We start from the raw sequence: 25,301 nt of genomic DNA on the forward strand, positions 1-25,301 counted from the left end.
TTTAATCTGCTGAGTTTGAACATCATTAGAAAAATGGGGAGTTAGGAAAAGCAGTGCATGTTCAGGCAACATGAAGTAGTCCAGAATAATAACATTAGAGGCCAGAGGATACCACTGGCAAGGGATATTGAAGCTACATTGTGGATTATTTTAAATGCACAACTAAGAAAGACTTAAAATGGCTTTTGATCAGGGGAGTAAACTGATATTTGAGGAAGATCATTCTGGCAGCAATCCTCAAAATGGACTGAAAGAGGCAAGTCTAGATACAGGATTACCAGCGGAAAAAAAAACATCTAACAGTCTGAATCAGTAGTTTCCAAAAGGTGTTCTGTGGAACTCCAGGGTCCCAGAGGTTTACCACAGGCGCTGATCTGTAGAGGGGAAGGAAAAGGTCAACAGCTACGTAGGCCTGGCAGTGGTGGCTTGCCCTCTCCCCTCTCCCAACTGGAACATTGCACTTATATCTGTCCCACATGAGATTTTGGTATTAAAGGGTGTTCTGTTGATAAAAACACATTTTGTCTTGTTTTTCTGTCTCATCCTAATTCTTGTTGAACTGTGAGACTGTGTAATAGCTGAGGGGGTCATCATACAACTACCAAATATCACTGTATAGAGTAGAAGCTGTAAGACCTATAAGCACTATACTCTCACCATCAACTTGTTTAATCATTATTTGTCCTATTATACAGCATGTGCCTCCAACCCCAAATTAGATTACCTGTAAAAATTTCCTAGTTGTTTAAGTTTGGGGCAAATAGGACCACATTAGGTCACTGATGTTTACAACAGATAACTGTGGAGTCCTTTGAGGTTCTCCAAATTCCATTTATTAAGATGTATATGAATGCTGTTGGCTTGGCTAACATAGAAGCCACATATTTGTTCGGGTGCTTCAGTCTCCCAGCCCTACTAATTCAAATTTGAGCCAGAACTTTTATATACATTATCCTATTTAAATCTTTACAAAACCCATAACATTTACAAATTACCATTATTGTATTCCATAAGGGTCACTCGCAAAGAATCAAAATAGCATTCACAAATGCCAAAGGTCTATTTTACACTGAATTACTGTTTACCAAACAAGTTCACAATTTTATTTCTAGAATGCATAAAAAATATTAAAATGGTGTCTCATCCTAATTCTTTCATCCACTCACAAAAATATTCCTATTAATCCTAGGAAATTTTGTTTTTATGGTGGCAAGCAGAAGTGTGTTGATTAGGATGGCCCATAAACTCTTTTGTCCTGCTGATGATTCACGAATCAAGAGAGGTAGAGAATTAGCAGTTTATACCAGTTTTGAATAATTTCCCCTACCTGGCCCTCTTGAATCCACTGGCACACGACTGCCTTAGACAAGTATTTTTTGTAGGCCCACGGGCCATCTATTTCTCAAAGTTTGAGAATGGTACAGAATAACATCCACAGTACCAAAACAAAGTTAGGAAGTTCTGTCTTACAAAGGAAGCCAAAGGGACCAGGTGTTTAATTTCTGACAATCATAATTTATACAGAACTTGCTGAATCTTAAACAATACCAGATTCCAGAGACTACTTACATAGTAGGAAAGCATTTGTTCCTATACAAGTAGTTTTGAAATTTTTTAAAAGAGGCATTTCATTTTTTCAAAGGAAATCTTACATGGATTACCATACATAAAACAGATAAAGGAGTATCTTAGCAGTAACAATTATAATAAGTTCAAATATATAATAATTACTAAAAAGCCAAACAATGAGAATAATAAGGCTGTTTTAATAGACAAAAACTAAAAATCTAGAGTTACGGATGAAAGTTGCAGCTTTATATCAGTCTTCAATGCACAAATTATTTCTGTATTTTGTCTTATTTGCCAATATGAAAAAAAAATGAAGATGCCTATATATAAAAGCTTTTACCACTTACAAGTGTTTCACCATATTATTTCAGAATACCTTTTAGTTAAACTGTTCCTTGAAACTTGAAAGATGGTAAGTAATCTTTGTTTCAAAGTTGAATCACTAAAAATATCTAACAATTGTTCACATCCTTTAATTCTGAACATGTCTAAAAATCACACAAGAAGTACCCCAACCATACAATAAGTATTTAAAAAATTCATAACATATAATCATGATGTGCCTTGCTACATGTTCTTGTTATTGAGCAGCTGATTACTACACGGTGACAAAAGCATGTCCCAAGCACCTTAGCCTGAGCCTTCATAGGAATTTAATTAAATACAGGGAATAGGAGAGTTAGTGATATTCCTACTTAAATAATTTTTACATGAGTGAATATGCACAGGAAAAAACATACTAGTGCGGAACCACAATCTTACTCAAGTCATACTTATAAAATATTTATAAATATTTATAAAATGTTAATATTTTCAAGGAGTTGGTAAAAAAGTTTTATTCTGAAGTCAGAGTATAAATTTATACATTGATAATCTTCAATGCATTAAAATTTAAGTGATATGCATGAAAGTCAAATAAAATTTAAATCAAGTTAGCCTCCGACGCACATTTGTGGTACTGTTGACACTGTATGCAAGCACATAATCAACTATTAATGAGTGTTAGCAAGTGATTTCTTAACTTGAGAAAGGCAGATGATGGCAAAAATGACTAGTTGTTAAATATAAAAATTAGTTACTACCGGTCTTCAGACTGGAGCTAATATATATTGGCTATGATGTAACTCCACATCTATAAAAAATGTTTACAGTTTGGTGAGCATGATCTTTTTTTCACATTCACAGAATCTATATGACTGCTTTTACAGGAAATTGTTCTAATGTGCCAAATATTCTGATAATAGTCTCTCAAATAGACATCACGTTACAAATGAACTGATAGCGCTCTGATAGAGAATTTCCAAGTAAGTAAAACGTTATTCTCAACTTTAAGGACAAAACATTTGTTGTGAAGAAATGGTTTATTGTGGAAATTGGAGTTTCACTGAAATAAAGAATGTAGCAAAATTTTTAAACAAATCCAAAAGTTAAAGGTATTATATTATTTTGCCCAGTGTAGAGACAATATTGGATTATAAAAAGATGGTAGTATTCATCCTGTTGGATTTAGCCAACATTCCAAACTCTTCTGCTGAACCTTTAACAGCACCTCTGACAAATCAACCAGCAAAATTAAGTAGTTTCAATGTCACTGTTTTTCTTACTCTCTTTACCATAAAAGCTGAACAAATAAACAGTCATATGACCAAACACAGAGGCAACTCATTCATTAATTTATTCAATAAATATGACTGTGGATCTACTATGTGTTGGGGACTGGGCTGGGTACTAGTTATCACTGGTGATTAAAAAAAACCCATAAACTTCCGGACCTGACAGTTTAGAAAGGGTTACAGGTATATTACTGACCAAAATAAGCAAGAAATCTAGTTAAATAATCTTTAGACAATTAAAAGTTAAGAGCAGAAAATACAGTTTTGCATTGTTTCATCAGTGTTGCTATTGAAATGTTTTCTATTTCTTATTTTAAAAGTTTCTTTATAAACTCACAAATAAACTAATGTGCAAAAATTTTCATCCCTAAGAACACTCATTAATAAATACAATTTGTGATATGTTGCCAATCTCATTGATATAAAAGTCAGGAGGTAAGTTGATTTTGAATTATTGACAAGGAGTAAAGAGTATTGTTCTATAAGTGCATTTTATTCTGTTTCATATCCATTATTAAACATCTATTTTGTGGTTTTAGTTTTCTTTCTTTTCTTTTCTTTTCTTTTTTTTGGTGAGGAAGATTCTTGTTGAGCTAACATCCACGCCAATCTTCCTCTACTTTGTACATGAGACACCACCACAGCATGGCTTGACGATCAGCGTGTAGGTCTGCGCCAGGGACCCAAACCTGGAAACCCCAGGCCACCGAAGTGGAGCACACAAACTTAACCACTATGCCACCAGACTGGTCCCAACACCTAGTTTTTTATCTCTCTTAGATAGGACACATATCCAATATAATACAGTATCAACTCCATATTATTTTGATTTACTCTACACCACTTTGGACTCCAAGAACTTTAATTTTGGATACAAAAAACAAATTTCAATTAAGAATGAAAAAATTATCTCATTCAGAATCACTGGGGATTAAAGTATTTTGATACATTACATAGTAATAATAATTGAGTTACAGATCACTTTTCAAACGACCTACATATAATAGAACATTATAATTATTGTTTCATTATTTCATCTTTCTAAAAACTGATTCAAAAGGGCTTAGGGTCATCCCTATGATTTCTAGTTACTATAAATGTACCAGTTAATGGGAGAGCTGTATTTTTAAAAGGCTAGATAGCAGAGTGAACTCTATGTCCTTGTGATGTCTAGGGTCTCTTTTCACAATAATTAATGAATCTTTAGCACAGAAGAAAATATTTATTGAGCACTTACTACAGGCAGGTTTCTGTGCTAATCACTTGGTTCTTCTCATACATGGTCTAGAACTACAACTTGAGTTAGCAGCCAATTAATATTGGATGTCTGATAAAAGATCTACTAACAATCTTTTAGTCCTAAATAAATGTAAGTATATACGTTTATATATTAATGGCAAGTTTATAATAATGTATTAAAAAGGTATCACTGGAAATATTTATGCTAATTTTATGGCACCATCTACATCTTACTGATTAAGAAAACAAATTTCTGCTCATATTTGATCCATATTTTAATGGACTAATATGTGATCCTGAAATCTAATGTAAAGTTAATAGATAAGATTTGGTTTTAAGTGATAAGTGATAGTCCGGCCAAAAAACCCAATAACATTTTTGTTTTCTAAGGTTTTTTCTCTGTTATACCATTTAAGTACTTTAAAAAAATTTGTGAGTCCTAACAAAGAATTGGTAGCACCAATCTCCTACTCACAAAAATTAACTAAATAAAAGGCATCATAATAAACATAGTGAAAATTACTTTTCAGAACCATTTTCTTAATTGAATGCAACAAACTTTGAGGGTGTTTTACGAACCAGGAACTGTTCTTGGCACTGAGCATACAAAAATAAGACATAGTCTCTGCCCTCCAGAAGCTTAAAGACCAGTCAGGGAATAAACACTTAAATCAACAAATAATTTCAACATAATTGGCAGAGGTATGTGGAGAAAGGAAAGGTTCTTAGCCTAGGTGGAGGGAGGTGAGGGACTGGGTAGGGTAACCACCACAAGGCACCAAGGAAGGTCATAAGAAGGAGATCATCTGCAGAGCCTTCATGGTGATGATGCCTGAGAAGTCTTGAAAAATTAAGAGACATACCCAGGTAAAGAATGGGGTGAAAATTTCAGTAAAGATACGGAAGTGTGGAATAGCATATTGGATTATAGGAAGCATAAACAGGAACTTTCTAAAATCATGTTCTACCAGGACCCCATAGCCTTTCTGTGGCTCTTCTTCTTTTGAACTTTACCATTTCAACCTTCATAGGCTCTAGTAAACTCCACCACCTGGAGGCTATATCTCTGTAAATCTCAAACATCCAGAGCATAGAAAGGGACCTAGAAATGAAAAATGGCTACCACAAAAGCCATGTGGTGAGAAGCAGAAGTTGACATCAAGAAGGAAACAAAAATTGCACAATAACCTGAGAATATTTAGTGTAGGGGCATTCAGCTCTACATGGTTCAAGACCTCTTTGAGAATATACTATAAAACAATACATTACCTGATAGTTAGAATAGTGACCCAGGGTCACCAAAAGAAAGTTATCTTTTGTGTACCTTGTTTATAAACAGGGAGCTATGTAATAAATACACTTAGATCTCTATCCGATATTGTTTAAATACAAAGGTTTTATATTAAATGAGACATTTGCCAATATCTGTGAAATTCATATTTGTGAACCACCTCATTTCTCAACCATACCAGACAGAAGAGATGTTATTAAGCACAACTAACAAAAGTTAGCAACATAAAGAGACTTTGGATAGAAAATATCTAGGCACAGATTGTGATAAAAGAAAAAAGTTATAGTTTCTGATTTATTATATGCATTAACTCTTTTCATTTTTACATGACAAGATTTCTATTTCAAAAGCTTATTTCATCTGACATCTTCAAAGTCTCATAAATGTCTGTTGATGAATGAAAAGACGAATGAGTTTAAAAAAGATTTTATATGCTGAAGGAATGACTGACTATACAGCCTCACATTTCATAATAAACTGTAGCATATTAATTTGAGCCCCAAATTAGGCATAAAATAAAGGTATTCCATAAAGTATTCTACTTTCTCAAATTGCCAAGAAATGTGAGGTACATACTAGAGGTCAAATCTTTATTCTAGATTGAGACCAAAATATCAAAATAATGTAAAAATACTTTATTTTAAATATCAAACACACAAACCAGATTAGTCAATCCTGGGGGGCTATAATTAACCAGATATTTTACTACATCAAAAACTCTGTCCTCAAATAGCTAAATTCACATCATTAACCTTTTTTTAATTTAATTTTTTTATTAGAGTGTTGAAGTTTCTGCATTAAGCATACTATACACCATTTAGCTCTATGGACCTAGGAATTTAATCTAGTCATCTAAACTCACAACTGATCACTGATCTATAATCTATCTCTTCCCATGAATAGTCTATACATTCTAAATTAAATTCTACACAAGTTTTCATTCCTTTCTTATTCAGAGAGTCTTCACTCAGGCTTATCTAAAAGTCTCTATTAGGGCTTTAATATCCTAAATTATGCTATTTAGTTAATAATTTCTCTATTTCACATTAAATAAATTAAGTCAGTAGTGTTAACATTTACAGAGAAACATTTCAGTTTCCACTGATTTACACTATTATGTACGTTATTCTCTCAGTGAAATGGTTAAGACTAGGAAAAATTAGTGCTGGAGTAGTGATTTATAATTTCACACAAAAAAATTCAGCATTTTATTTATAATAATCAAAGTATGAGAGTTTTTAAAATTATTTTTTCATAGAGTACAGCAGCCTAATTTTTTTTCCTGTTCTTGGCCAATGAAACCTTTAGATGTTAAAAATTAGACTTCACAAACCATTTTCCAAATATTCAAAGTGCAAGTTTTTAGAGCTATTTTTTAAATCCTGATAATTAAAAAATTTAAAAGCATAAGGAGTTTTTCATAAGAGAAAACACTTGAAGCATTATTCAATAATGACCATTTAAAAGTTTCTATATACATACTAAATACATACTGTTCATTGACTTATCATTTGGCGTTCTACATAGAGAAAAAAATGCTTATATGGGCCAAGGCAGTTAAGAAAAAAATGTAAGCATACCCATGTACAAACTGAGGATTTAAGACCAGAATATTGTTCTCAATTATACCGTTGAAACAAAAGCTTTACCATACTTATCTTGTCTCCCAAAGTATTTAATCAAATTTCGAAAACTGCATATACTTTAGCTCTAAAGTCGCCAAAGACCAAGGTTCATTGGCAGTAAGAGATGCTTCGATTATGGCGAAGAAAATGTCCACACTATCTGCAATATTTATCAAATCGACATTTTAATTAGGTGTCACTATCTCATTTATTAATAGAATAAATATGTTTCTCACAAATTCTGATTTTCCAAATATCACCACCTCCCCCAAGTTGAGATGCATCTGCCATTTTCAAGGTTTAAGAAACTCGTTGAAAAGACTACTGAAAAGTTTACAACAGTAGTGTGAAATTTAGTTATTCCAAGAAAGTACATACTGAAAAATTTTTTAGAAGCAAGGATAATTTCATGACTTTGAAAATGAATTCAAATGAAACTCTTAATTTAAGCCTGATTTTTGCTTTGGGTAAAGAAGGATCATTAGAAGATCGAGTTCCAAGGGAACCACAAGTGCCAACCACTTTAAAATTTATCTTTCCCATATGACAACATTTACCCTTTAGAAGAAAAAAACAATCATTTTTCATTCTAATCAAGTCACTCAGATTAGCCTAATTCTAATGGACACTGAGGCCATGGACGAAAAAACATTCAAAAGGACTAGTTGTTCCAACCCAGGTTTGCTGACATTTCAGGGTAGCCCCGTAAGTATTCTTCCTCTGCAGACTTACAGTTGACCCCTGACAACCCCTAAGAAATAAAACTGCGGAGAAGTTATCACTTTCCAAAGTTAGGCGAGGGGGTAGGGGGCAAATGAGAGATGTATGAGAACCGACACGTTTTGCCCTCTGAAATGCCTCATATTTACTTTTGACCAAAGAAATAAATAGAAGCAAAACCGAGATTCAGAAGGAACTCTCTCTGCTGCGTGCACCAGTCGAGCTTTTCAAAGACCCCTTAGAAAAGAAGCGGGCTGGAGGCTCACCTTCCATCTTGCCGCCGAGCTGGGCTGGGCTGGAGCTGCCGCTCTGGCTACCCGGCCGCTCCACGTGCTCCTGCCGTCGTCGGGACGCAGCGCACAGCTGGCGGGAGATTCCCGGCGCGGGGAGTCCCCGGGATCCGCCGCCGCGTCGGCGCAGATTGAAAGGGGCAGGAACCGGCTACCGGCCGGTGCGCGGGGTTACAGCGGCGCTGGCTGGCGGCGGCTTTAAAGGACGCTCACCGCCGAGCGCCCGAGGTACCGCTCCTCCAGCCCCCTTTTGAATGTCAAAGCCGAGAACCCCGATAGGATGGAAATGGCGCATCAGTACATTGTCTCAAAATGTCTATTTTAGAAGGATAATGGGTAGGAGAGTAACAGCACATGGGGGAGAGGCGATCTGGATTGCTTTCTCGCAAGTTTAAGTTCAAAGAGGTGTGTCTTAAATTGAGCAAAATCTGGAACTTTGGGTCTAGATTCGGGGATGACAGCCATGAATACCATCGATGAAAACTCACGACATTCGAAGTATTATGTTTTTCATTCTCAGTTTCTCCTTTCTTGTGATAAAATTTCTTGGTCCAAGTTTTCAGAAAGTTCTAAGACAGTTCAAAACGCTTTGGGCACTTTTATCACCTCGACTTTTTCATTTTTGAATGCAATTCTCTCACTTTTGTTTTCCCTTCTGGGAACTGCTTGGTTTACTTGCCACCGCTCACAGAATACTTACATACTCTATTTATGCGTGTTTATTTTCTACTACCCTGCCTTCTTCCAAATAGGATCTGAGACAGCTTACAAAAATACATATGTAATATATCAGAAAAGTAAAGAAAATAGAGCTAAGGAGAGGCGGATGATAAGATAGTAAACTCAAAGATGTTCGTACACAGAGATGTACCAGTCACTGTCTTTTCCCAACATCCTTCTCACCTTATAGAGATAAAGCACACATCTGACTGTAGAGAAAGGCAAAGGGAAATGACCACATAATTTTTCAAAAGCAGAACTTTTCTTCATACTGAGGTCTAAGGGGCATTGTTGAGGTGAGTCTTTATAAAAGTACCCAGTAATGTCGAATTGGACATGCGAATAATTCTCAAAAAGGCCACCTTCACTCGTTAAAAAATTACATTGTTATCGTATAAAAATATATTTGAGAGTTAAGATTGGGGGTTTGTGCATCAGCAGACCACATTAGAAGAAATCCACACTTATGAGTTAATGTATGCATGTCGTAATTTTATGAATTTTAGTTTATTTTAAATATGCATTGGTATAGGAAGTCAAGATATATATACACATATATGTGTACATGTGTATGATTTTTTTAAATGAGTGAATAACTTGCATTTGCTTTAAGATCATGGCACCATGCAGCATCTCCATAGCTTGCATGAGTTGGAGTTCTACAGGATAATATCAATTTCGGAGAAATACTCTAAACACTAGGTCTAATTTTAGTATTGAAAGGGGAAATTTGTTGTTTGTTAGTTTCTAAAAGCAAAAATAGCACATCAAAAGTAGCAGAAGAGGAACTGTAAAATTTCACAGGGATGGTGTAAGGATGAATGGTTATTTGGTTATTAAAACGTTATGAAAAACTTATTATCTTCCATTACAATGTTCTTTATACTTAACATTGGAACGTGTTACTACTCTGTAAATAATTAGTTCAGAATTGAGTATTTCAAACTCCAGAGAGCGATACATAAGGGGATAGAAAAAAGTAAATAGGTAAAATAATTTATGTCCCTACTCCACCATCAAGGAGGTGGAGCATAAATCCCCACTGCTTAAGCGTGGGCTTCACATAGTGACTTCCTTCCAAAGAGTACAGTACGAAAAGGGTGGGGGGGGGGGGAACTTCATAGCAGAGAAACCTGACAAACAGTACCTCAGTCAGGTAATCAAGGTAACCGGCTAGTGATAAAGGATGTTGATAGTACGTACCCTTGATACAATGTGATTAGAATGGCACTTTACCTCTGTAGTCTTTCACCCAAAAACCCATAACCCCAGTATAATAATGAGGAAAAACATCAACTAAATTCCAATAGAGAGGCATTCTGCAAAGTACCTGATCAGTTAAAATCAGGTCAATGTCATCAAAATTGTCATTAACTGTTAAGGTCATCAAAAACAAGAAATGTCTGAGAAACTGTCACAGCCAAGAAGAACCTAAAGAGACACGATGACTAACTAAATGTAATGCGGCATCGTGGATGGGATCCTGGTGCAAAAAAAAAAGGACAGTAGGTAAAAACTAAGGAAAGCTGAATAAAGTAAAGACTTCAATAATGTATCAATATGGGTTCATTAATGGTGAGAAATGTACCCTACTAATGTAAGATGTCAACAGTAGGGAAGACTAGCTGGGAGTACATGAGAACTCTCTGTACGGTCTTCACAATTTTTCTGTAAATCTAAAACAGTTCTAAAGTTAAGTTTATTTTAAAACAGTGGATGGGTACTTTCAACAAACTACTCATTTCGTTAAATCTCTTCTCACAGTATTCAAAGTTTATCACACAGGAGTTACAAGGACCACTTACTTATAACTGGGAAACTAATAAAACACTGTGGGTTTATAATGCACTTTGACTAAAACTGGACTGATAAACTCCTAGGGAATCAAAGATAATGCCTAAATTTGTCTTCATTAGCATCACCTTAAGAAGGGAACAGTTGAGACTAAACCATGAATCTAGACGCGGTAACTGACAGGGGTGGATCTGACTCACTGAATCACATTCCTGGCTTATGCTATGTAGATAAAATTAACAGTGACTAAAAATGAAATCACTGACAAAGGTTGCTCCGTGGACCATCTCAGAGAGTCCAAGTACATATTCGGCTCAAAGGAAATAAAACTGAAAACTCGTAATCTCACCCCCAAATAATCATTCTGCACCCTGTCTGAACCTTGGGCTCTCTACTCATCAGCCTACTCAAAACCACGACTGAGGGTGTCCCGCTGCTAAGAAACAGACAACACACAGGGCCTTTCAGGCCGCCAAATGAGTAGGGAAGAGGGAACCATGAAAGACACAGGCATGGTTTCTTTGGAGCTCTCTGATCTTGACTTATCATCCATCCCCACAGGAAAAGCAGATTTGGGCATCTCGCCTTTCAGTTGGGCCCGCTTTTTAAAGCAACGTTACCGCACACAACTCTAGATAAATTTGCATGCGGGGTCTCCACGTCGTCTGAGGCTTGAAGTTGAAAATGAAGAGTAAATGCTCCTCTAGGGCGGGAAGGCCTGGACATGCCGTGTTGGCGCACTAGTGGCTCTTCGCTTTGCGGGCAGAAGAATGCAGTTAGGGAAAAACTGGGTGTGAGCGTTTGAAAAGGATTGTGCACACAGTTTCAGGCGGACTTCATGAGGAGAAAGGCATAGGAAATTCCCACGCGGGGCTCCCTGTCTCCTGTGAGGAGGAAATTCTCACAGCTTCTCCCTGCCTCAGGCGCGAATATAATTAAATGGCATACCCCTCGCCGCCCTACCTCACCGCCGTACTTGGGACCCAATTGGGACCTACGGTCTCGTCGATCTCTTCAGCCCCTAGACTAAGGAAGTGACTGAAACGCGAAGCCTTGGGTTCTTTTCCTTCACTCTTTCCTGCTCTCAGGGGCTGCTCACAGACGTCAGTCGCCGAGAGCGCGGGAAAATGGCGCCAGACACGAGGCGCGAAGCGCAGCGCGCTACACCCCCCTGCCCCGCGCGCACCCCCACCAGCGCCTGCGCCCCGCCCCCACGCGCCTGCGCCCCGCCCCCACGCGCCTGCGCCCCGCCCCCACGCGCCTGCGCCCCGCCCCCACGCGCCTGCGTGCCTCGGAGCATGCACGCACTCTCCTGCGCGTCAGCTCCCGCGATAGAGGCGGACGGGTAGGGGAGGTGGCCCCGGTGGTTTGTTCCGCTGTGTGGCGGGGCGATGGGGAGGCGTTGGGCCGGGGCTGAGGTAGGAAGGAGCCCGTCCCTCGACGCCTCCCGCCACGCTAGCCCCTGAGCCGTGATGCGAGCGTGGGTCCTACTCTTCGCGGTGCTCTGGTACCTCACAGGAGGTGGGGCTCGTTCCGCCTGGCCCCAGGCCTCTCCCCTCCTCCCCGTGCTGCCTCCTCCGCTTCGCCCCGCCCCAGTCTGATCCCTGGCTCCTCTTCTGTCTAAAAAGTCAGTGGTTTCTTTCCTCTGCAGTTGGACGGCAGCGTTACTCCGAACGCACTAAGAAAGGCTTCATTTATGGCAAGCCAGGACACCTAGGTAATGAGGACCTCTTCACCCGCAGAGTCTAAGAGAAGAGCTGGGGGTGCCGTGGACCTGCTAAGGCTCTTCCCGCGGAGGGAAAGGGAGCGAACGTTTATCGAACGTCTGCCGTGTGCTCCGCACTTCCCGAAGGCTGCGATGTTTCATCCTTACAGCGACCCCAGTACGCCTTAGTTGTATCGCCTTGCCTAAAGCCCCACAGCTGTAAGGAGCTGGGATTCAATCCAGATCTCTGTCTCTGATGCCACCTCACTTCCAGGTGTCTCTGCTGCTTTGCAGCCTGCGAGGCTCACTCACAGGAGTGATTTCCAAGGCTGGAAGTGCCTCGGTTTGCAACACCCTTACCCCTTCTCTCATTAGCCAGAAGAACTCCTACACATACTCTAAGGCTCAGCTCAGATGTTATCACTGTGATGAAACTTTCCCACACTCTCCAAGGAAAATTAGTCACATGGCTAACTTTAGGTAACTTTGGGCCAGTTCATAGCGTTTGTCACGTTTGGAATCTCCCCATGTTTAGAGTTCCTCACTTTCCACCAAATTGAAGGATGGAGTCTTCTTTATAAGTTAGAGCCTGGCATTCAGTAGGCTCTCAAATTAATATCTCGTGCGAGTGGTTTGGTTCCAAGCAGACTATTGTTGCTTCCACCAAATCCGAAACAGAGTAGGTCATTGCAGAAAATCTTCCTAGTATTCCCCACATGGGCTTAATTATTGTTCCCAACAGAGAGCATTTATAGTTAAATATAAAGTTTCCATTAGGGATGACAATGATCATCTTTAAAATAGTTTTGCAACCAAGCTGAAGTCCTTTTCTGATCTTTAAATTGATTCTACTAACCCTTCAAAAAATTATGATTCTAGTGAGTTCTGAATCTGTATGTTAAACTTCTAAGTGTATCATGTACATTTTTTTAAAGATTTTATTTTTCCTTTTTCTCCCCAAAGCCCCCACCCCCACCCCGTACATAGTACATAGTTGTGGGTCCTTCTAGTTGTACCATGTGGGACGGTGCCTCAGCATGGCCTGATGAGAAGTGCCATGTCTGCACCCAGGATCCGAAACCCAGGGCCACCGAAGTGAAGCCCGGGAACTTAACCACTCCGCCACCACGGACTGGCCTCATATCATGTACATTTTTATAAACAAAACTGTTACATCACAGAAAAGTGAAAAAATACTGACTCTAGCAGTCTAGAGTTTTAAAAACTTACTATGAGAAGCAAAAAGGACTTTAAAGTAGCATTGTAAATGTTATACCAGTATGCTGATTTTTAAAATAGTGAAATCGAAAAAGAATTAATGAGGGTATCTTTGGGACAAAATGGGGGAAGTGTATCTCTTAATTTAAATTTGCTATATAATGTAGTTAAATATTTTATTTTGACACAGTAAAAATATATGTAAAATTACATCGCAATAGCCCAATCCTTGTCTGTATGGATTTTAAACGCGCTGAAAAAGAAACAGTGGACCCCACCTACTTATGGATTGGGCCTAATGAAAAGCAGTTAACAGGTAAATTATTTGATCTTAGAATCATTTTTAATGATATGAACATCATTTTAGAAAAGCACTGTTGCTTATTGGAATGAACAAATTGAAATTTAATTTTAACAGCAGTTTCACTTGCTCCATACCCAGACAAATCGTGTTATATCTTGATCTGTGGCTTATTTTCTCTTTATGCAAAAACCGAAGCAGTAATTTTTGTACTCTATTTCCCAGAACTGTATTACTTCAAAAGTTTTTATGAAACCTAAAATTTATGCTTGTAGCGTTTGTAATAGGAGATGAAGTACCTGATATGTAGTTTTTCATGATGTTAGAAGAGTGTCTTGGAATATAAGCATTATTAATTTCTGTCTTATGCAAAGAAATCGTATAGTACTACAAGGCAGTATAATCTCATTTACTCAATTACTGGCATAAACCAGTCAAAATTAGATGTCAAGAAATGAATTAAAGAAAACCAAGGTATATTTGAAAAGTGTACTTATGTGGTTTTTCATAGAGAAGTAGGACAGAATTAAGATTTTGTTGAATTCTTGAAGTTTAAATAGTCCATTAATTTTTAAATTTATGTGTTTAGTTGTAACCCCAAATAAATAGTATTGGAATTGTCATACATTAAATAACTAAATAATTTACTATTTCTGTTTAGGAAATTACCGAATAAATATAACTGAAACAGGAAAGCTGATGGTAAAAGATTTTCTGGAGCCTTTGTCTGGACTTTACACATGTACTCTTTCTTATAAGACTGTCAGAGCAGAAACCCAAGAAGAAAAGATGGTAAAGCAGAGATATGACTTTATGATCTTTGGTAAGAATGTAGGCACATTTTAACATACATTTAGTTTGGATAAGAATTAAGTGTATAGTTTTTTCATTTAGTGAAAATGAGCCTGTTATATATAATTATTATGACTTACAGAGTATTTGGAGTGTATTTGACCAGAAAATCCTTAAATTGACATCAACATGGTATATCCTAAATAATCCTCTTTCAGCCTCGCACTTCCCACTATCTAGGTATGCAAGGACAATCTACCACAACTTTGCCAGGTAATTTAAAAGCTGATGTTTAATTCTGTAAAATCACATTAGTGATCCTTTTCACTGGACATTGCTGACAGCAATGACACTTTCTGCAAATTAAGACTTTCCCTCGGTACTGGCCTGGTGTTGTAGTGGTTAAGTTCCCGCACTCTGCTTTGGTGGCTTGGGGTTTGTGGGTTTGGATCCCAGCCGCACACCTGTACACCACTCATCAAGCTATGCTGTGGCAGTGTCCCACATACAAAATAGAGGAAGATTGGCACAGATGTTAGCTCAGCGACAATCTTCCTCACCAAACAAAGAAAAAAAAAGACCTTCCCTCACAAAATCTTTTTTTCTTGATACTGTAACTTATCTAGATAGCCAGCCCACAGAAGCCATTTCTTCTCTTGTACTGAATAGATGATATATCAGATGAAAGTAACCTTTTCTCGTTAAAGTTATTAGATTTATATATTTTGTGAGGATAAACTGATAAAACATTTTATTAGATAAGTTTCTACACTGATTTGCAAGATTGATGGGATTTAATATTACATGTTATTTGAAAATTGGTAGAGGAAATTAATTTGAGGCACAGTTGTTTTTATTCTCATCTTTTTTTTAAAGCCTATCGGGAACCTGATTATTCCTATCAGATGGCTGTACGTTTTACCACAAAGTCTTGTATAGGAAGATACAACGACCTGCTTTTTAGAGTGCTGAAGAAAATCTTGGATAATTTAATCTCTGATTTGTCGTGCCATGTCATAGAACCATCATATAAATGCCATGTTGTTAAAGTTCCCAAGAATGGCCTCATTCCTGAGCTATTTATAGCCTTTCAAGGTAAAAAAATTTCAACATTTGTTTAACATTATGAGTTTAATATTGAACAACTAATTAATTAATATATCACAAAATTAATTACCATATCAATATGAGATATCCTACAAATAGTAGACCTTAAATGTTTGTTCAGCTCTAAAGTATATTGTTGTTCTTAGCCTGGTTATGGTTTTTAAAATTAACACATTAATTATTTACCTTCAATTATGATATATTGTTGCTTATCTTATAGAAGTCAATATCATTTTATAAATATGGGCTTTAACTGTGCACCTAACATTTGGCTTATAATTTCTTATAGAATTTTAATTGTATTTTTGAAAACTTAATAAAAGGGAGGAACCAAACCAAATTTATTCATTTTAAAGCCTTGTAGTTACTTTGATTAGCCCCCAGATGGAGTGAAATCATAATGTATACATTACTCAAATCGTGCACCTTGCTTTATTACTACGATCAGATAGATTAAACACATGCATACTGAATTCAACTTTTAGAGCTTTATTGGAATGTTTGGAACTTCATAGAATCTTTTTGTGAAGATGCCGTTTTTTTCCTCTCTAGTTAATCCTTTTGCACCAGGGTGGAGAGGTGCCTGTAAGGATTCCATCGACTGTGAAGATATCACTAATCATAATATCCTCCAGGTGAGAATTTCAGTGGTAAGGGGAAAGTGTTTGAATAGTCAGTGAACCTATTTAAAAATTTTTGTAAACACTTCATTTTATTAATTAAAAAGTTTCTTCAAAAATCTATTTCTCCATTTTGTGAATATTCATCAATAGTAAAGACATTCTAAGGAAGTAGATTTTAAAAATCTTAAATATGAAGTATTACTGATTTTTGGTTTCAGTTTTTGTTTTCTTTTTCTTTTGAGGAAGATTAGCCCTGAGCTAACATCTGCTGCCAATCCTCCTCTTTTTGCTGAGGAAGGCTGGCCATGAGCTCACATCCGTGCCCAGCTTCCTCTACTTTATATGTGGGACGCCTACCACAGTATGTCGTGCCAAGCGGTGCCATGTCCACACCCAGGATCCAAACCAGCGAACCCCAGGCCGCCAAAGCAGAACGTGCGCACTTAACTGCTGTGCCACTGGGCTGGTCGACTGGTTTCAGTTTTTTAAATTAAGATAGAGTTTGGCTACTTCAAGATGTTTTGTTTTGGAATGGTATATCTGGAATATTACATGGCTCCTCAGGTTGATATAAAGTATTTTTTCTGTGATGGAAGGATGGGTTCTTTGTTCCCCGAATGGTAACTGAGCAGCATCTTTCAACAAACTCACAATCATGTCAGCTTAGGTTAAACCAGTGGTTCTTCCAAAATTGTGTCTGTATTGGTCATAATAGTTGCTCTCTCTTCTGCCATCTTCAGAGGTTAAGGACATAGTCTGAAAACTCCTTTTACTCTCTTGATCTAGTTCCTGAGCCCATACCCTTAATATTGTGCATGGCTTATGGGAAGCTCTCAGTTAATATTAGTTATTATTAAACTCTGTGCTCATAAAATAAAATAAAATTTACATCAGTAGTTTGTAATGCTGATTAGAGAGAAGTTTTGGTTTCCATTTTTCTTGGCTTTTTGGAATTACAGATAATGAACTCCTAGTTATCTACGTATGGAATATACATGCTGCAAATAATTCAAAGCAAGTGTTCTTTAACCTCAATTTAATTTTTCTTAACCATTGTAAATATGAATTGGCAATAATTGATAAGTTCAAGGCTAGACTAATTTTAGTATAACCCACAACTTTTCAGGAATTCATCTGTTGTATAAAGCATGGCATGCTTATACTACGCTTCATTGCCTCTGATACAGGAGGAGAAATTTGTTTAACAGTTTAGTAATTGTACTTCTGTTTGGTATTTTTAAATCTTAGGCAAGAGATCGGATAGAAGAATTTTTCCGGAGCCAAGCCTATATTTTCTACCATGACTTTAACAAAACTCTACCAGCCATGCATTTTGTGGACCACAGTTTTCAAGTGATACGTTTGGATAGCTGTCGTCCAGGCTTTGGAAAAAATGAAGGTCTACACAGTAATTGTGCTAGCTGTTGTGGTAACTATAAAATATAAATATCTAAATATTTAGATTATATAATAAGAAGAATAGATAAGTAATTCACTAAGGATAATTGAATCTTTGTAGTGACTCTTACAAAAAATTATGTTTAGCTAAAGGGAAATAAAAATTTCTTACTATAATTTCTAAATATAATTATCTTCATGTATATTAATTCTTCCTAATGTGCTCTTTTGTATTATAAAACATTTCTGTAGTGTTCTGGCTTAAGCTACTGTACTGTGAAGGAAAACAGAATGGTCCTACTTAGAAAACAGAGACTTGGAAATAGGAACTAGAAATAGGAACTCAGAAATGGGGCACTGCAGAAGATAATGTAAAATTCTGATAATAATGGAAAAAATAGTTAGGATTCTTTCACCTACCGTTAAGATCATCAAATTAAAATTTTGAAAATTATAAGTAATCTTCCACAACTTAACTGGCTAAATGTTACTCAGTATAACATCAGTATAGAAATGGTGTGATATTGAAGGCATATTTCTGTTACTGGTATAAAATATCTCTAACCGAAATTATAATAATCTACTCCATGTGTTTTCCTTTGCAGTGGTTTGTAGTCCTGGAACTTTTAGTCCTGATGTTGATGTTACTTGTCAGACCTGCATTTCCGTCCATATCTATGGAGCTAAATCTTGCCCATAAACTTCAAACAAAAATTGCAATATGAAGACTAGAGGTGAAAGCATTGTTACTTGCTTGTGGGGGTGGGGAGATAAGATGATTTATTTACATCCCAGAGCATCATAGATAGTTTCATTAAGTAAGATTGGTAAGACCAAGACATTGGAAAACATACAATTTAGAAACTTTAAAAAGATTGTTGACATGGCATTTCTAAGAAGGCATTTAATCTAATATCTCCAGTGTACAAAGGAAAGTGTAAGTATTAGTGGGTGATTTTTAATGAAATATGTTTTGTTGTTTACAAATTAAGTCTGTTGCTCTGTACCTAAGACTGTATTAAGGTCAACAAGAGTAGCAAAGTATAATGTAATAAAAACTTTATACTTTCCATATATTAATTTGTTCAAAATCACTCTTACATGATATAAAGGTGTATATATTACCTTTGTAATTAGAACCAAAAAAGTTATTTCTTTTGGTCCCTTTGCTTTTAATTTATTTTTAAAATAATTAATTTTATTATATTTATATATAAAATATAAGATAATATAATTAATTTTATTAATTTCATATAATTAACTTGTTTTTTTAGTACAGTTTTTAGACTTAGAGAATAGTTGAGCAGATATTACAGAATTCTATATACCCACTCCAGCCCATGCCCTTACCCCTCCCCAGTTTCCTCTATTATTAACATCTTGCATTAGTATGATACATTTGTTACAATTAATTCGCCAATGTTGATATGTTATTAACTAAAGTTCATAGTTTACATTAAGGTTCATTCTTTGTGTTGTGCAGTTCTATAGATTTTGACAAATGCATAATGACATGTGTCCGCCATTACAGTTTCATACAGAATAGTTTCACTACCCTAAAAATCACCATGCTTCACCTATTCATCTCTCCCTCCCAAAACCCTTAATAACCACTGATATTTTTACTGTCTCTATAGTTTTGCCTTTTCTAAAATGTCATGTCCTTGGAATCATACAGTATTTAGACTTTTCAGACTGGCTTCTTTCACTTAGCAATATGCATTTAAGGTTCCTCCATGTCTTTTTGTGACTTGATAGATCATTTTTTATTGCTGAATAATATTTCATTGTATAGATGTATGAAGCACATCTTTGTTGCTTCCAGTTTTTGGTAATTATGAATAAAACTGCTGTAAACATTTGTGTGCAGGTTTTTGTGTAGACGTGAGTTTTCAGCTCAATTGCATATATATCTAGGAGTATGATTGCTGGATTGTATGGTAAGATTATGTTTAGTTTTGTCAGAAACTGCCAAACTGTCTCCAAAATTGGTTTACTGTTTTGCATTTCCACTGGCGATGAATGTGTTCTTGTTACTCCTCATCCTTACCAGCTTCTGGTATCTTCAGTTGTGTTTTTTTTTTTTTTTTTTTTTTGGGCCGTTCTAATAGGTATATAGTGGTATTTCATTGTTGTTTTAATTTGAAATTTCCTCTGATGCTGAGCGTTTTTTCTCTGACGTCTGATGCTGAGCATTTTTTTCATATGCTTGTTTGTCATCTCCTTTGGTGAGATGTTTTCAGATCTTTGTCCATTTTTTTTGTTGGATTGTTTATTCTTTTATTGTTGAGTTCTAAGAGTTCTTTGTATATTTTAGATACAAGTTCTTTATCAGATACCTGTTTTGCAAATATTCTCTCCCATTCTGTGACTTGTCTCTTCATTCTTTTAACAGTGTCGTACAGTGAGCAGAAGTTTTTAATTTTAGTAAAGTCCAGCTTATCAAATTTTTCTTTCCTAGATCATGCTTTTGGTATCATTCCTAAAAACTCATCACCAAACCCAAAGTCATCTAGATTTTCTTCTGTTATATTCTAGAAGTTATATAGTTTCATGTCTTACATTTAGGCCTAAGATGAATTAATTTTTTTGAAAAGTGTAAGTTGTATGTCTAGTTCATTTTTTTGCATATGGATGTCCAATTCTAGCACCATTTGTTGAAAAGACTATCCTTTCTCCATTGAATTTCCTTTGCTCCTTTGTCAAAGATCAGTTGACTGCATTTGTGTGGGTCTATGTCTGGGTCCTCTATTCTGTTCCATTTATCAATTTATCTATTCTTTTATCAGTACCACACTACCTTGATTACTGTATAGTAAGTCTTAAATTTGATATCAGTCCTCTTGACTTCATTCATCTTCTTCAATGTTGTGTTAGTTATTGTGGATGTTTTGCCCTTCTGTATAAACTTTAGAATCAGTTTGTTGATAACCACAAAATAACTTGCTGGGAGTTTTGTTGTAATTGCATTGAACCTATAGGTCAAGCTCGGGAAAATTGACATCTTAACCATATTGAGTCTTCCTATCCAGGAACATGGGGTATCTCTCTCTCTACTTAGGTCTACTTTGATTTATTTCATCAGAGTTTTGTAGTTTTCCTCATAAAGATCCTGTACATATTTTCTTAGATTTATGCCTAAATATTTAATTTTTGGTGTGAATATAAATGACATTGTATTTTTAATTTCAAATTCCATGCATTCATTGCTGATATTTAGGAAGGCAATTGACTTTTGTATATTAACTTTATATCCTGTGACCTTACTGTAATCACTTATTAATACCAAGAAGTTTTTTGTTGATTCTTTGGGATTTTCTATGTAGGCAATCATGTCATCTGCAAACAAAGACAGTTTTATTTCTTCCTTCCCAATCTGTGTATCTTTTACTTCTTTGTCTTGTCTTATTGTGTTAACTAGATGCTTTCAGTATGATGTTGAATGGGAATGGTGAGAGGGGACATCCATGCCTTGTTCCTGATCTTAGGGAAAAAGCATCCAATTTATCACTATTAAGTATGATGTTAGCTTTGTTGTTGTCAGTGCTGTCAAGTTGATTCTGACTCCCAGCGAGTCTGTGTACAGCAGAGAGGAACCCTGCCCTTTTTTTTTTGTAATTCCTTTTTTTCCCAAAGATCAGCACCTGAGCTAACAGCTGTTGCCAATCTTTCTTCTCCCTCTCCCCCTCCCCTCCCCCCTCACTCCCTTCTTCCTCCCCTTCCCCTCTCCCGCCTCTCCCCGTCCTCCAGCGCCCCCCAGTACCTGGTTGTATGCTCTAGTTGCAGGTCCTTCTGGTTGTGCTATGTGGGATGCCGCCTCAGCATGGCTTGCTGAGTGGTGCCATGTCTGCACCTAGGATCCAAACTGGTGAAACCCTGGGCTGCTGAAGCAGAGCGCAGGAACTTAACCACTCAGCCACAGGGCTGGCCCCTAATTCTTTTTTTTTATGCTTTTTTTTTGGTGAGGAAGCTTGACCCTGAGCTAACATTTGTTGCCAATCTTCGTCTTTTTCTCCCCCCCAAAGCCCTAGTACGTAATTGTATATCCTAGTTGTAAGTCGTTCTAGTTCTTCTATGTGAGATGCCTCCACAGCATGGCTTGATGAAAAGTGTGTAGGTCCACACTCAGGATCTGAACCGATGAATCCCAGGCCACTGAAGCGGAGCATGCCAACTTAACTACTTGGCCATAGGACCAACCCCCTGCCCTGTCTTTTTAGGCCATCCTCTCACCTTCCAGTACTATGTTAGCCAGATGCTATGCTGTTATTGATAGGATTTTTATGGCCCATTTTTTTCTGACATGGGCGGCCGGGTCCTTCTTCCTCGTCTGTCTTAGTCTGGAAGCTCCACCATGAGTGACCCTGCTGGTATTTGAAATACTGGTGGCATAGCTTTCAGCATCACAGCAACATGCAGCCACCACATATGGCAACTGACAGATGGCTGGTGTTGTTCACTGGCCAGGAAATGAACCCAGGCCATGGCAGTGAGAGTGCCGAATCTTAACAACTAGACCACCAGGGCTAGTTAGCTATAGTTTTTTAATAGATGGTCTTTGTCAAGTTGAGGAAGTTCTCCTCTATTCCGAATTTGCTGAGAGTTTTTGTCATGAATGGGTATTGGATTTTGCAAAATGCTTTTTCTGCATTTATAGATATGATCATAGGATTTTTCTTCTTTAGCCTGTTGATGTGAAGGATTACATTAATTGATTTTCAGATGTTGAACCATCCTTGCATATTCAGAATAAATCCCTTTTGGTCATGGTGTATAATTACTTTTATACATTGTTGGATTTGATTTGTGAATATTCTGTTGAGGGCTTTTGTGTTTATGTTCATGAGACATATTGGTCTGTAGTTATCCTTTCTTGTAATATTGTTATCTGGTTTTAGTATTAGGGTTATTTAGTATTAGTATTAACATCATAGGTATGTGTGTCAGTCTGGATCCAATCAGGAGACAGAAAACACAAAGTAATTTGAACAAAGTTTAATATAAAGAATTATTAACTGTAACAGGGGATTAGTGTAACAAGGAATTGGCTAGTAAGATATAAAGAGAACCATAAAAAATATAGGAATAGCATATATAAAGAGCAGCTACTACCATTAGGACTGAGATAAAGTGTCCAAGAAAGGGCCACCATCTGCTAGGGCTGAGATCCAGACCTTATTGAAGAGGGCACAACAGTGGGTCACTAGACGGCAGAAAAGTCACTGATGCTGGAAATTCACTCTCTGGAACTTTCCAGAGATCCACCCTCTAGTATGCCAAGGAAAGCTGTTCTTGAGGAAATTTCTCGCTCTGCTACAAAACCACACAAGGAGAAGGGGTTGTTGGCAAAGCTACTGGCCACCATGCACTGCAGGATATGGACACTGGAAACATTCACATGTTACAAGAGCCTGCCAAGGGAACAGCTCAGAACCAGGAAGAAAACTCCTTTCCTCCTATAGTGTCTCTCCAGCATCTTCTTCTGACAGAGTTTAATGTGCCAGCCAGCAAAGGAAAATGTCTACAAGGCCCAGATCCATTTTTACAAATCAGGCAAAAAGTATTTATTTGGAGCTGAGAAGCAATAACTGGGACAGTCCAACCCTTTGGCTACTCAGCTTCCATATTCACCTTTCTACACGCATTTGAACTCTTGTACATTAACAAAGCAGTTTTATATTTCTAACCTAAGAAGATAACAGCTATCCATCTTACAAATATTGACCTTTTCCCAAAAATGTGGAAACACATAGTCCCAAAAGTCATTGTTTCTATTGCTGGCTATATTAATTACTCCTCAAATTCAGTCACAGTCCCATTCTGTTACCTGTGGGCTAAATTTTAGAATTAACTTTCAACAACTTGTATATAAAATAAAAATGGGAAAGAGAGAGAAGAAGAAGATGGGTAGTGTACTAAAATAAACGTATGAATATAACAAGCAAAGGGAAAATATGCAAAGCTACTTTGTTTCTGTAATTGCTCATAAGGTTGTAATTGATACCTATGGCTTCCTTCTTGAACTACTGATTCCATATTTTTCTTGCCCTCAGCCAGAACTTCAGTTGCTCTGGGCTCTTTATCTGGTGGAATGACTGAAACCTTCATTCCCAAAGGGTTTGAGTCCTCACTGTTCTGCCCTTTTTTATTGTTATTGTTGCTATGTAGTTTTTCATTAACCTTTACTATTGGGCATGGAAGAATTAAGAGGCACCCAAGAGAATCTCCTGGGTTCCAGACACAGTGTTCCTTGCCACCATTGTATAGCAACCCAATTTTCCTTTGGTAATCAGGATCAATCACTCCATCCAGTAGATTAACAACCCCCCCTCCTTTTATTTGCCTGTTGATTCAGTAGCATATGGAGACCAAAATATCCAGGTGGCAGTCTCATCTTCCAATTAAGGGAGGAACCATTGTTGTGTCCCCTGGTGGAAGCATTCCTCACTTGGGGACAAAGATCTCCAAACCGGTAGAGCTCAAAGTTGCTAGGATAGGAAGCAAAAATTCTGCAAGTGGGTTATTAGGTGTAATAGTGAGAGGATCCACTCCCACTTCCAACTTTGATTGCTGGACTATTCTCACTAGGAAGGAGACAGCACTATGTATTAGTCTCTGATTCAAAACATATACTGCATCCTATAAAACAGAACCCCTTCATTTCAGAGTGTTGTCTTCCAACTGACACTGTAACTGAGATCTTAGTAAGCCATTTCACCTTTCAGTTATGCAGGTTATTCTGGGTGACGGGATAGGTAATAAGACCATTTAATTCCATGGTCACGAGCCCTTTGCTTTATTTTCTTTGCTGTGAAATGAGTTCCTTGATCAGACACAATGCTGTATATCATGATGGTGGATAAGTCACTCTATGAGTCCACTGGTGACAGTGCTGGCAGAAGCATTAAGAGCATGGAAGGCAAATCCACATCCAGAATATGTATCTATTCCAGTAAGGATGAATCTGTTGTTTGGACAGGTTTATTCCCTCAGTATAAAAAAAATTAGGCACACAGGTTAATGAATATAAGGTTATCCTGAGATAGACTAACGCATTATTATTTTTGATTTATAATAATGTCTTATTTTGAAATGGAAAAATTTCATAAATTGAGAAACAGAAGCTTTTTTCTTTTATGTGCTGATATAGCCATACAAAGGAATACATGTAACATATAAATCAGTTATACAGCATAATAATAAAGTGAACACTCATGAGCTGTTTAAAGAACAAGAACCTTCACACAATTCTTTTGTTCACTGCTCTAAGCCCAGGATCTAGAGTGGTGCCTAGTG

General features: G+C 37.0%; 2 protein-coding genes across 10 annotated transcripts in view; one reads left to right on the forward strand and one right to left on the reverse strand.

Moving 5' to 3' along the window:
• Window positions 1–8,629, reverse strand: part of IKZF3 (IKAROS family zinc finger 3) — an 85,206-nt gene extending 76,577 nt beyond the window's left edge. For 3 of the 4 annotated variants that reach the window (XM_044745332.2, XM_070483192.1, XM_044745333.2), the window contains exon 1: window positions 8,324–8,457. In XM_044745332.2, coding sequence (XP_044601267.2) covers window positions 8,324–8,330 — 7 coding nt within the window. In that variant the 5' untranslated portion in view covers window positions 8,331–8,457. Of the gene's footprint in view, window positions 1–8,323 lie in introns of all 4 variants that reach the window. The other variant, XM_014833846.3, reaches the window with a different exon arrangement.
• A 3,511-nt stretch (window positions 8,630–12,140) lies between these two features.
• Window positions 12,141–19,903, forward strand: ZPBP2 (zona pellucida binding protein 2). Of its 6 annotated transcripts, none has more exons than XM_044745609.2 (8): window positions 12,141–12,206; window positions 12,513–12,578; window positions 13,975–14,100; window positions 14,747–14,908; window positions 15,754–15,972; window positions 16,537–16,619; window positions 17,856–18,036; window positions 18,611–19,895. In XM_044745609.2, the coding sequence occupies exons 3-8, from the start codon at window positions 14,022–14,024 to the stop codon at window positions 18,703–18,705; spliced, it is 819 nt and encodes a 272-aa protein (XP_044601544.1). In that variant the 5' UTR covers window positions 12,141–12,206; window positions 12,513–12,578; window positions 13,975–14,021; the 3' UTR covers window positions 18,706–19,895. The 6 variants fall into 6 exon arrangements, with proteins under 6 accessions (XP_044601544.1, XP_070339295.1, XP_070339294.1 ...); XM_070483194.1 differs by having other exon boundaries at window positions 12,147–12,382; window positions 12,513–12,744; window positions 17,856–18,006; window positions 18,611–19,903; XM_070483193.1 differs by having other exon boundaries at window positions 12,147–12,382; window positions 12,513–12,744; window positions 18,611–19,901.
• Window positions 19,904–25,301: the final 5,398 nt, after the last annotated feature.

Source organism: Equus asinus, chromosome 13 (assembly GCF_041296235.1).
Source record: "Equus asinus isolate D_3611 breed Donkey chromosome 13, EquAss-T2T_v2, whole genome shotgun sequence".
In the NCBI taxonomy this organism is placed as follows: Eukaryota; Metazoa; Chordata; class Mammalia; order Perissodactyla; family Equidae; genus Equus; species Equus asinus.